This window comes from Vigna unguiculata, chromosome 5 (genome assembly GCF_004118075.2).
Source record: "Vigna unguiculata cultivar IT97K-499-35 chromosome 5, ASM411807v1, whole genome shotgun sequence".
Taxonomy (NCBI): Eukaryota; Viridiplantae; Streptophyta; class Magnoliopsida; order Fabales; family Fabaceae; genus Vigna; species Vigna unguiculata.
The window spans coordinates 7,637,096-7,650,997 of record NC_040283.1 but is presented as its reverse complement, the minus strand read 5'-3'; the positions used below and the strand labels follow the sequence as shown (position 1 = coordinate 7,650,997).

At 29.6% G+C, this 13,902-nt stretch overlaps 1 protein-coding gene across 2 annotated transcripts; it reads right to left on the bottom strand.

Annotated features, from left to right (window-relative positions):
* Positions 1 to 5,387: 5,387 nt before the first annotated feature.
* LOC114184020 (cysteine-rich receptor-like protein kinase 25) lies at positions 5,388 to 9,451 on the bottom strand. Of its 2 annotated transcripts, XM_028071246.1 has the most exons (7): positions 7,873 to 9,451; positions 7,062 to 7,196; positions 6,859 to 6,980; positions 6,578 to 6,788; positions 6,192 to 6,429; positions 5,951 to 6,104; positions 5,388 to 5,828 (listed from the first exon to the last, which is right to left on the bottom strand). In XM_028071246.1, exons 1-7 carry the CDS (start codon positions 9,383 to 9,385, stop codon positions 5,499 to 5,501), a joined length of 2,703 nt encoding a protein of 900 aa, XP_027927047.1. In that variant the 5' UTR covers positions 9,386 to 9,451; the 3' UTR covers positions 5,388 to 5,498. The 2 variants fall into 2 exon arrangements, with proteins under 2 accessions (XP_027927047.1, XP_027927048.1); XM_028071247.1 differs by lacking the exons at positions 6,578 to 6,788; positions 6,859 to 6,980; positions 7,062 to 7,196 and having other exon boundaries at positions 7,873 to 9,450.
* Between the last annotated feature and the right edge of the window lie 4,451 nt (positions 9,452 to 13,902).

Here is a 13,902-nt window from a genome sequence, read left to right as displayed (position 1 = left end):
ATATTTTAAAGAAAATTGTTTGAAAAGTATGAAATTCATCTTTCACTAGACATGTGATAAGTTAAATAAACCATTGGCACGTGACTTTTGTCTATGTTTTCGAACTTTTAACCAATAAAATATCTATTTAATTTTTTAATATTTTTTTTCATTTAGATACCTTTCCTTCTATGAAAATGATGTTCCGACAATTATTTGACCACTTGACAACTTGATAATCTGCTTTTTAAAAGTAATGTGATTATTAAAAAAATATATTTATGTATTATGAAAAAAGAAAGAAACAAAAATAGTAAAATAATGTAAAGGTGTTCATGATGAGATATGTGTTAAGATGATAAAAATAATATATTTTAAAAAATCTCACATCAAGATAAGTCAGATAGTGGATGTTGAGAAATATTCAATGAATTCTAAGTTGATAGTTATTTTGTCTCACTCAAAGATACTTTAAGTTTATAATCGATTTTTTTATGTTACTGTGATATAGTGTTGTGAGGTTTGGTTGAATTTTTGTTTCGAGGAATATGAGTATATCTAAGGTCAAACTCATGAAAGGGTAGTCCATATATTGTATAAATTTTCACATAATGTTATTATTTGATTGTCATTTGATAATAATTGTGAGTTTTTTTCAATTTAGAGGTGTCGATTAATAAGGTAATTCTTAAGTATAAATATGTAATATTTTTAATTGATGATGTATATTAAATCCAGAAGTTGGTCTAAGAGTTATAAGGTTGGTTAATTAAAATTAGAAGAGATAAAACAGGATGTGAGTTCAACTCGCTCATTGATAATTTAGAAAAATAAAATTTAATAAAATATATGTAGTTTTGTTTGATTTAAACTGATTTTTGTGATTTTTAATTTATAGTTTTTTTTTCATTTCACCGAAGATTTACTCTCTCTTATCATTTTCTTAAATTATATATAATAAAAGAATATATTACTCAAAATTTGATAAATATGTTAAATAATAAATAAATAAATTATAAAATTAAATATTTAATATTATCAAAAGTTAAAATTATATATTTTTATAGTCTAACCCCACAATATTAATAAAAAAAAGTAAGAACAACATATCCTTTACATTAATTTACTATTTTGTTTCTTCCTTTTTATCATAATTAGAGAATTTTACCCTTTTTTTAATGACGACATTTCTTTTAAAAGCATACTGTGAAGTGGTTAAGGGTGTGTTCTTATGAGTGAAAAGATTTGAGAGAGAGGATTAATTTAAGTGAATTTGAGAGTGAAGTTTATGTTGTTTTTGTTAAAAGATTTGGAGATAATGGTAGAATGGATTTGAGAATAAATTTTGTGAAAGTTTGTGTGGAATTTGAGTGGTGTAACTAATAAATTTAATTTATGAAAAAATTATATTACCAAATTGTCCTTGGTGTTAAATGTAGTATAAAATAATAATTAAATAAGTTGTAATTAATTTTGAATTTTTTTCTTCATAAATAAAAATATTAAGAATATTTATCAATTGAAAAAAAATAATAATAATATATTTTAATTGAAAAATAAAATATTTAAATTTTGTTCATTAAAGCAAAAACGGATGTAGATAAAATATTCAAGCACATTATAACCAAATACATCACAAATGTAATCGGGTAAGTGGAAAAAAATTACGGAAGTTGGAATCGGATATAATCACAGATGTATTTGGATAAATGGAGAAAAAATGTATGAAGTGTATCAAGTTGGAATCGGATACAAATTTAGTGTATGTATTCCATTACTTCTTCATAATAGACATGTATCTCCATGAAGGATAATCAATGGTGGAATAGTATGAGATTTTCTAATATAATAAGGGGGACAGAGTGGTAAAATAATAATTTTCTCTCCCAAATCTCCTCGAAACAGCAAGACCCAAAATAAACATGCAATATAATATAATTAATAAATATTATATATTTTCAATTTTTATCTACTAATAATATTAAAAAAAAAACTGGAAAGATTACAAGTGAAAAATAAAATAAAAAATTAAGATAAAATATTATAAACACCAAGAACAGAAACATTACAACGCTGCTGCAGACATTCTTCATTATGTAAAGTAAATTAATATAAAAAAAAAAATTGATTATGCATAAAAATACAATTGAATCTAATTTTGTGTGTATATAATTAATTATACATTTATATGTAATTTAATAGTTTTTAAAATAATTAATTATATTGTTAAAAATACTTTTATTATTCTTATATATTATATTTGTTTTAAAAGAATATCAAAATATTTTATTTATTGTGCTGAATTTTTTGTCAATAATTTTTTTTATTTCAAAAACATATAGTTTTAGTTCAATAAATTTATTGTCTTTTAGATATTTTTTATCCGAACATTTCTCTTACGTTTATTTTCGGGTGCAATGTAATCTTTAACGAATTTTGTAATAAAAAATTAATAACTATCATTTTCTTCAATCAAACTCGAGTATGAAATAATATCATATTGATTTATTCCACCAATTAAATGTTATTATGAGTCCGTAAGCTCCTTTTTCAGCTTCTAAAGGTCTGGGCCTGGTCTTTTCGTAGGTCTAGGACCAGCCCTCCAGAGGACCCAATACCCCTTCCAGCTAACTCAGTATTCATTTGTCACCTTTTTAGAAACAGCTCCCTTCCCTCTCTCTATAGTCTTCTGCTAGGGGCTCTGCTAGGGCACGACCTTCTTCCATCTCCAAGCTAACAAAACCCATCTTGTACCTCCTAGTAAGTTGAACTTTAGAGCTTTCTGGTCTATTTCTTCCCTTTTTCACTGTTTGAGCATGTTGGTCGGGTTAGGGTTTAGTCTCATACCCTAGTTTATCTTCGTTCTATGTTTAAGCTCACTACTCTCACCCTTGGAGTTGTGGTACTCCTTAGTTGTGGGTCTGTTGCGTTTTGTTAGCATCTAAGCAAGGTAAGGGAAGTTAGGTTTTAAGTTTAAAGTTGTTATTTCATGTTTATGTTCTGCTATATGTTGTGGGCGCTTGAATGGTGTTTTAAATCGTGTGCAAATGGTTGGCTTACATTCTAGATGTTGCTCTGTGTTGTTTTCTGCCTTGGATGCGTGGAACAGTGGGGGGAACTAATATTCTCGCCCAAGTGAGCTTGTCTCGCCTAGACGAGAATATCAGAGGCTCGTCTAAGGTTCTGCCTCGAGCGCTCGCCTAGGCGGCTCATTCGCGTTTTGAGCAACACCCTGTCTCGCTCAGGCGAGAAGGGCTCAGGCGAGAAGGTCTCGCCTAAGCGAGAATTCGTGAAAATCTCCCAAGGGCCATTGTTGCAGTCTCGCCTAAGCGAGAGCCTGCAGCTTAAGCGAGGCAACTTCCCTCGCCTAAGCAAGGGCTCCTAGCTTGAGCGAGGCTAGTGCAGTGGTGCGTTCTGACACTGTTTTCTTAAATGGTTGGATGATTTGTAGCATGTTTTGTTTGTTTTACTCCTCCCAAACATGATGTACGTGAATATACTTGGTTGTTAGAATCCTATGAATGAAGTTTGCATGCTTGGTATGAGATTGATCACGGAATTGTGGGTTGGTGGTGTTTTAACATGAGAGTTTGATGATGAAATAAAAGTGATGGAACTAGTATGAGAAACATGATTTTGGTTGTGAGATAGGCATAATTCCATGAGTCTCGTGGGGAGATCTCATGGTGGTGTGTAGTGTATATATTAAGATAAGGATTCAAGTAAGGACCGCATCCCGAAACTCTAAAGGGTCAGTGAGTCTCATGTAGAGCAAACTGATCCAAGTGGTGAGAGTAGCGAGAGGCCCTAGTCTGTGGCAGGATAATGACCTTAGACGCTTGAAGGCTAACCTTGTGTGTGGTAGGGTGAAACCCATTGGCAATGGCTCTGTAGAGCAGTAGAGACCACCACAAGTGCAACTGTCCAGTGAATCCGATTTTAATATATTTATCCGGATATTGAGTCTTAGTGTCTTATATGTTTGCTATAATATGATTATGTGTGCCTACTGTGTTTGCATGTTTGGATTGTTCTAAGTATTCATCTACTATGATATGTTAAATTTAACTTGCACTAGCTTACCCTTCCATTTTGTGTATGTTCTTGTCTTGTTTTCTCTTTTGCGATGATCACCTGGTTGGTGGGAGCAGATGGAGGGAATGTTGAAGGTAGACGTGACGGTGGCAGCGGTGCAGTTTAGATGGCTCATTGTGTGTGGATCTTAGGAGTAGTTTTAAGGCTATAATGCCTTGGAAATCCCCTGCTGTATGAACAACTTCTTTTGCAAAACAGTTAATTTTTAGATTCATGTCTAGTTTATGGCACTATGTTTTGTATGCCCTAGTATTTCCAGTAACCTTCTTGGATGACTGTAATAATGAATCTTTATGTGTCATGTTCCTCTGATTACTCGTTGATTACTATAATTATGCGATGACTAAATTTAGTAGATTTAATCTATTTAAATGGGATGTCACAGAGTCACTCGTTTAGATTATCTATTGGTTTTTTTTCTGTTATTCCTATATTGTGCCTTCAAAATACATGAATGATCATTAATTTTAAAATATATTAAAATTATCTTTAAAGTATCAAAACAATGTGTTTTTAATATTTAGCATAAAACAACATAAAAAAACTCAGCATTGAAATCGAACTCGTTTTTCACATACCCAGTAACAACTTTTCTTTTACAAAACAACAACTCTATCCAATTAGACAAGCTTACAACTAAGCTAGACACGTTGGGTGATGCAATTGAAATGAAAATGCCTTAATAGGTGATGACATAGGTGTTATAAATGGGAAGAAAAATTAGCTGGTCATGCTTTAGTCATCATTGTATTTTGGTTCAAATTTCTTAGGATGACGCAAGCATTTATATTAAGAAAATCATATTTTGACTTCCATAATTTGATTTTTATATTGTACTTCTTGATATGATTTAGTGTAAAACATTGATTAATGTATATTTTTTTTCTTTGAAGGATCAATGTCCAAAATTAAACAACGCTAAAAAGTAAAAAATGAGAATCAAATTATAAGAGTCAAAATATCATTGTCCTTTACATAATTATCACTTTCTTTTAAACAACTCTAGTAGTTCAAAAGTATAATTAGACTTTGATTATGTCCACTAGTTCATAAATCAAAATGTTTTTGTTTTTGTTTTGCAATAAAATTTATTTTATTTTCTGTCAAATTATTCACTAATTTTTAACGTAATATCTTCAAATTTGAAAAAAAAAAAATTTCCTATAGCTTTTCTACATTTGTACTCTTTTTAAGCACGAGTTTTATCACTTAAATAATAAAACATGTCATATGTCAACATAAAGTAAACTAATAAAGAAAGTTACAATCACTAAAGGCATAAAATTAAAGTATTACAAATTAAGTGGAAATTTTTTACCCTATCTAAGAAAATAAACATCGTGAAACAAATTTCATAGTTTGAATTGTATGACATATATTAAAATATATTAAAATAAATAAGTAGTATATATAAAAAAAGTAAACTATCTAGGATAAAATTCACTTATGGATATGTTGTTGGTAGAAGATGGTATGGAACTGCTGCCATCTTGGCCCGAACTCGATTCAAGGACAACAATTGAATTTATTCTATGGTTCAATAAAAATGTTGGTTCTTGTGGAGATGGCAACTCAATTGTGTGACTACTAAGATATGAAACAATTTCTACCATTGTAGGTCTAACGTCTGGATCTTCTTGAACACACAATAAACCAATTTGAATGCATCTCATGACTTCAATGTTAGAATAATTTTCTTTTAATTTTGGGTCCAATGTGTTCAATGTTGTTTCATCCCTCCAATGTCTCCAAACCTATAACAAATTTTTAAACTTGTATGTGTCATTACACTTTTGTAATTTTAATAGTTATTTTCTTTATACATTACCCATGAATAATGATTAAGTAAGATAAATAACAAAATTTTAGCACTCACAAAATTTAGAAGGCCATCAGCAACACGATGTGATTCATATGAACCTATATTCTTTTTCCCACTGATAATCTCGAGAGTCATAACACCAAAACTGTAAACATCAGATTTCTCAGAAAATTGTCCAAACATAGCATACTCTGGAGACATATAGCCACTGCATATTCAACAAAAAGTTTAAAAAATCATCTTAAAAATATTATGCAAAGGATGAGAAGTGTGGGACACAGTATTTAAAACTTACTATGTTCCAATAATTCTATTTGTACTTTCCTCTTCTTGATCTATTTCAACAATTCTAGCAAGTCCAAAATCCGAAATTTTGGGATTCATATTTTCATCTAGTAGTATGTTACTAGGTTTAAGATCACGATGTATAACTTTAAGTCGGGAATGTTCGTGTAAATATACAATTCCTCGAGCAATTCCACCTATGATTTTGTGACGCTCACTCCAGCTTAAAACTTTTTCTTGTTTAGTATCTACAAAAAATAATCATTATATGTGTAAGTAATACATGATTTTGGTAAATTTCTTGAATTGGTTCAAGATACAATATATTAAATATCATAAAACAAAATTAATTAATGCTAAATTAAGAAAAAATAAAGTAGGTATAAAGCATCTTACCAAATAAGAAGTAGTCTAGACTCTTGTTTGGTACATATTCATAGATAAGTATTTTTTCTTGTTCATCAAGACAAAATCCTATGAAAGCCACTAAATTTCTATGTTGAAGTTTGGCTATCAATAGAACCTCATTTTTAAACTCTTGTATGCCTTGTCTAGAATTTTTTGAAAGTCTCTTCACAGCGATGGATCGTCCATCATAAAGAATTCCCTAAAGTATAAATAAGTATTTATTAAAAATGTAGAAACTTATAAGAAATAAAATTTAACAAGCTTTCTACCTTGTAAACTTCTCCAAATCCACCTTTTCCGATTTTGTTGTCATGTGAGAAGTTATTTGTTGCCGCTTCGATTATTGGCATATTGAATTGCAAAGATTCTATAGTTGAACTTTGTTGTCCAACTAAATAAAAATATATTTCAATTTTTAAACTATGTTTTAAAACTATTTTATTGAAAAGATAGTAAAAAAAATCATACTCACAATTTTCTTGAAGAATAGTTCTATTATCTTTTCTGTTCTTTCTTCGTATAAAATAATAACAAAAGGTGAAAAGTATTCCTGATACTACTATGCTGGAAGTAATGATCAAGATAATTGTTCTTGACCGACTTTCACCTACATTATAGAAACACATGTCAATAAGTCATAGTAACTTGATAAAAAAAAAAAACTAGTTGCATAAACTAAAAAAAAAATATTGGTGAAGAAAATCAACCTTGATTCGAACCACACTATATGCTAAGAACATAGATAATTTGATGCAAGATTTATAATATTGTAGAACAAAAGCCACAAAACTCGTATTCCAAAGTGCATAATCGATTACAAAAGGATATGCTGTGCTCCTGATATTTTTTCGAATTTTTTAGATCGTATTATTTGACATGAATCTAGTTTGGCCTCATGTTTTTGTATCTTTTATTTACATATATGATAACTTATAATTGTTGAGATTGTAAAGTCAATCTATTTCCAATTCCAAATTTTCATAATGACATATAAAACGTGTGTTTGTATACAAAAAAATACCCTGCTAATTTTATAATTTTCTGCTATATTATTTACTCTTAGCATAAGAAGCTTTTCTGTTAGGAAGGAAAATCATGATTTTAAGAAGAACTTGTTCATTAGAAAAGATAAACTTTTATCATTTTACAAGGAAAAGGAGTAAAATAAGGGTGTTAAGCGACGAGATAAATTTGTTGGATTATGGATATATATCATTGTCCTTCCTATTATTAGCATGGGAATCATTGTGAAGTTTTAGAGACGTGAACAAAAATAGAAAAACCTGGTGGGGATGGTGGAGGAGGAGGCTTGAGATCGTAGAACTGGAACAATTCAAAGCGAAGAATACAGCTAGGATACAGAACTCGTCCACCCAAGCTTCCCAAACTGCTCCATGGAATTGCCGTTCCAATCACATCATTGAGGCACCCACTGCAACCATCGGTTGATAGACCCGATGAGCACTGACCAAGAATATACACTCTTTGCTCATCGTTCAATCTCAGAGATTCATCTGTTAGGAATTTGTTATCAGTGTTCCCTGTCATGTTGGCCACCTTAGCTAACTGGTTCGATAACTCAGAAGCAACAGAGGACTGTATCGGACTGCTGTTGCTGATATTAAGATTCCTAAATCTCGGACTTGTTTCGTAGCTGGAGAAGAAATTTCTGTCGGAATAGCGAAGCCAGCAGTGATTGTACCATATTACAGCCTCCGCAGAAGCCAAACCACACTCCGAGGTTATTCTGTCGGTTGCGTTTCGGATGCATTGCTGACAGAGGCGAGCAGGAATGTCGATACGGCACCTGAAGAGGCCGTACGCTGTTCCCTCTTGCGTCTGGAATCCATATCTAGAGGTGGCGTTGGAAGACAAGCCAGAGAGGAGGGTTCTGAGATTTGATTCCAAAGCAGCGTCAGTTTTGTCGTTTGAGCAGTTGTGAGAAATATAGCCAGGATCTTCTGAATACTCAGAATCTGTGTTTCCATATTTTGTTTCTGGGACGAGTCCTTTCGGTCCCTCATCGGTGACGCGGTAGAAAGGGTACAATTCATACCTGATGTTACAACTGGGATACAGAACTCTTCCTCCTTGCTTTCCATCACAGCAAGATGGAATATCTGATATTGCTGAATCAAGACAGTCTGAGCATTGTTGGGGTGAAAGGTCTTGAGTGCACTGAGTTAGACAGTAAAGAGTCTGAAATTCCGGTAAGTTTTGTTGCTTCGCGGAATACCTTTCATTAGAATTGGCTGCTTCACGAGCAGTTTCTCGTATGGTGTCGGCTAACAAAGTGTTGAAGCTTGATAGGTTTGAGGAGATATTGGCGACGTTCCACATCCAATATGCGGGAGATGTGTCCACAGTGGAGAAGAAAGAGCGGTTGGAATACCGAACCATGCAGTCTCCGTACCAAATCACACCCGATTTGGACAAGGAACAGTTTGTGTCTGAGGACAGAGTGTGGGTTGCGTTTGCGACACAATCTTTGCAGGCGTCAGAAAGAACATCACCCCTGCACATGAAAAGACCATATACTGTATCAGAGGAGCTTGTGGGAAGGATTGTGTTTTTGTAGAATCCGTTGGCATTGGCTGTAGCGTTGGAAGATAAGGAAGAGAGGAGGGTGTTGAGGTTCGTCTGATACGGGCTGTTGTCACTGCTTCTTTCTTGATCACTGCAAACGCGGCCAATATAATCAACGTCGGCGCCCTTTGCTTTACCAGTTACGAAATGGAAGATGGTAACACAAAGGAGGATGAGCTTGAAGGGATTCCAGCTCATGCTTCTGTTCATCTTCCACCACGCTCTCAATTGCTGGTTGGATGGATTTTTGTTGTTCCTAGTTTTCTTGGAAAATAAGATACAACCTTAATAATGGGACAGTGATATTTTGAAGAAAATTGTTTGAAAAGTATGACACCCATCCTCCTCCACACAAATGTGACAAGTTAAATCGACCACTGTTATATATTTTTTCTTTCAATCTAATTTTCATCCAATATAATAAAGAAAAGTGAGAGATAACTGCATTAAATTAAACTTAAAATTATGTGATTTTTAAGTCATGTTAACCTCACTTACTTTAATTAAAATTCAAAAAGTACTATAACAAATCGAAAGTTGTATTAAACTGGCCGGATATTTATACATAATATACTCCACGACTTTAATTAAAATTAAAATGAAATTACGCCAAACTAAAATCGTATCAAATTTATATAATTTCAGATTTTATTATAACATGTCAAAGTCATAAATCCTACCAAATTAATACAATTTCAATTAAAATTAAAAGAAAAAATCTGCAACAAACTAAAATTGTGCCAGTTATCACAATTTTAAAATTATACCATCTTAACGGTTTAAGATGTTTTTGCCATAATATATATCCATCTTTAATTGCCCTGCATTCCATTTTATGTATAAATTTAATGGGAAATGATAGTTTTACAAAATTTCATTTTTTGGTAAAAAAAAAAAAAATCAAACTTTATTATTTTACTACTTTATTTATGTAACTTTCATTAAAAAAAGTAAAAAATCATTTTATTTAATAACTTTGTCAATTTTATTAATAAAATATTTGTCAAAAAATCAAATTTAAAATTGAATGAAAAAAATTATGCTGATTGTTCACGAATAACTCCCATTTAATACTTATTTTTCTCAATAAAATATTATATTATAATAAAATATTAATTTATTTGAGTGTCAAATTACATTTCCAAACTTAATCCTCATCAAGATTCCACCTATCCAAAACCAAACACGGACTGAGAACATAAATACAAAGGACCTTGCACAATTTCTGATAAAATAAATATTGTTTTTTTCAATTGAGTTAAGTTTAATTTTAGTGATTTAAATTTTAAATTGATTTTTCTACTTCATTTCCACTACTTAAATAGTACACACTAAATTGTTTGAAAAAAAAAAGTGTAACAGATATGTAGATGTACTTATGATGAAAATATAAGAAATGTGTTATTTCATCAACATGTAATCATTAGTTATTATTTGTATAAACAAAACTTTCGACGTAATTTAAATAAAAAAATAAAACAAATATTTTTAAATTATAGAGACTTAAAATGTCAAAATCAATTTCAAATTAATAAAAAAATAATTTTAAAGCTAAAAGAATTAAAATCTAATGCCAGACTCCATTTTTGTGTGTTTTTATCGGTTAATATTACATACACCTTAATGGCCTTAGCAACTTTTTGTCCGAAAATAAAATTGAATTTTAAATATCGATTCAGTATTAATAAATGTCAGTATTATTATATTTTTAAAGTTATTTTATGGTTTTATCATTCTTTCTGTTAATTTCTTATATGAATTAAATTTAGTTCTCATTTATATACTTGTTGCCCATGAATTTTTCCTCGAAATTGCTATCAAAACTAACATTACAAATGCATTAAATACAGGGAAATATCCACGAATGATTGACTCACCTACTTCAATGACTTTGTTTGCATTTATTTTTCACTGCCGTGTTCAACTCAAAATGTAATGCTTCTCATGCCAAGAAGAAAGAAAGTTCAAACTCCTGTATTTCCCACCAGAAGCTTCCAGGTGCCGGTAAAAGTAGTAATTTTAATTATTAAAATTAATATTAGAGATATTATATTGATAATATTACTTCAATATTTTTTATATTTTATTTGTGCATGTACAATCATTATTATTTTTTATTTTTTATATTATTTATTCTATTTAATGATGATTTTATTACAAAAATTATAATTGTACTATATTGTGTTTGTATAAACACAACATCTACAATACCGATGTATAGAATTGTAGGACAATATTCTTTCATTTCAGTAACCCCATAATATTTAGAAATAAAGTTAAAATAAAATATATAAATTTCATTTTTTTAAAGAATTTAGTTAAGTTAACTATGAAATAAAAATTTGTAATTTGTAATTTTACTTTTTATGTCAATTATGCTACAACCATCATAAAAAGTTTCATATTCCATTTTCAAATTTTCTACGAAACCCTAATTTCATTATTATTTTTTCTACAACATATTAGGAACATATGAATGCATATCTTACAGAGCTTCATGCTAGACATATTTGCAATTGGAAAATAAATGCACTAATAGAAAAACTGTCTTCCTTTGTTGAATAAGATAAAGACGAGTGTTGGCAATCGAAAGAAAAAATAATATCTTTTACGATGACATTCTATTACGCATTTACGTTATGATCACCTGCTTTTAAACAAATCTAGTAGATCAAAAGTACAATTAGCCTTTGATTCTATCCATTACTTCATCAATCAGAATGTTTTGTTTTTGTTTTGCAGTCCAAATTCAATTTATTTTGTATCAAATTAGTCACCAATTTTTAACGTGATATTTTAAAAATTGAAACAAAAATAAACTACTTGTTATAAGTTTTCTATATTTATATTCTTTTTAAATACTGCGAGTTTTATCACTTAAATAATAAAGGTTAAAATTATTTTTTTGTCCCTTTATTTGTCATGAAATTTCAGTTTGGTCTTCAAGTTTTTCGTTGTCTCAATTTAATCATCATTTTTTTAAAAATGACTCAATTTGATATTCACCGTTAACTTTGACCAGACGGTGTTAAAATCAACGTCACGTGTCAATTTTTAGTTTTTTATGATTTTTTTATATTTTTTTAATATATTTTTTAAATTTTAAATTTTTTTTGACACGTGTCACTTCATAGTTGTATCATGTGTCAAAGTGACTCAATTTGGTCCCTATATTTATTTTTAGTTTCAATTTAGTCCCATTTTTGTAAAAATGAAGTAATATTGTCCTTCTTTAAATTGACACTAAATTTACTTTTTTATAAATTTTATGGTGATATTCTTACTAAAATTAACGTTTTTATTAAATATTTCTATAGATATTTTAAATTAATTTTAAATTCTACACAAAACATTAGACTTTGGTTTTGTTTTAAACTTGAAATTTAGTTCCTAAACTTATGTGTGACAAGTGATTTGATTTTTAATCTTCACTAAGTTTGTATAATATGATACACTTGATACCTTTATATATGATGACAAAATTGTTAATTTTTGAAATTAAGTTTGGGGTTTAAGTTTAATAATAAAACTAAAAAAAAAACTTATTTAAATTTTTTTACAAATATTTAATAAAAACGTCAATTTTATTAAGAATATTAAGAATATCATCATAAGTTGTATACAAAGATTAAATTGAGTGTCAATCTAAGGAGAGACAATATTACTTCATTTTTACAAAAATTGAGACTAAATTGAAACTAAAAATAAATATATGGACCAAATTAAGTCATTTTGACACGTGACACAACTGTGACACGTGCCAAAAATAAAAAATTCAAAAAAAATATTAAAAAAATTCAAAAAAATCAAAAATTGATACGTGTCGTTGACTTTAACACCGTATGATCAAAGTTAACGGTGATGACCAAATTGAGTCATTTTTAAGAAAATGAGGACTAAATTGAGACAACGAAAAACTTGAGAATCAAACTGAAATTTCATGACAAATAGAGAGATCAAAAGAGTAATTTAACCAATAATAAAACATAAAACATGTCATATGTCAACATAAATCAAACTAATAAAGAAAGTTACGAACACTAAAGACATAAAGTTGAAGTATTCTAAGTTAAGTAAAAAAGTCTTACACTATCTAAGAAAACACATGACAAAACAAACTTCATGATTTAAACTATATGTTAAACTATGTGACATATGTTAACATAAATAAATAGTATATAAAAAAGTGAACATAAAATTCACTTATAGATATGACATTAGTAGAAGATAATATAGAATTGTTGTTGTCTTCGCGATTCATATACAACAATTGGATTTATTTTATGGTTTGCCAAAAATGTCGGTTCTTGTGGAGATGGCAACTAAATTGTGTGACTACTAAGATATGAGACAATTTTTACCATTGTATGTCTAGCATTTGGATTTTCTTGAACACACAATAGACCAATTTGAACGCATCTCATGACTTCAATGTTAGAATAATTTTCTTTTAATTTTGGATCCAATGTGTTCAATGTTGTTTGATCCCTCAAATGTCCCAAACCTATAACACATTTCTATACTTGCATGTGTAATTACACTCTCACGTTTATAATAATTGTTTTATTTATACATTATCCATGAAAAATAATTAAGTAAGATAAATAGCAAAATTTTAGCACTCACAAAATTTAGAAGACCGTTAGCAACATGATGTGATTCATGTGAACCTATATTCTTTTTTCCACTAATAATCTCGAGAATCATAACACCAAAACTGTAAACAT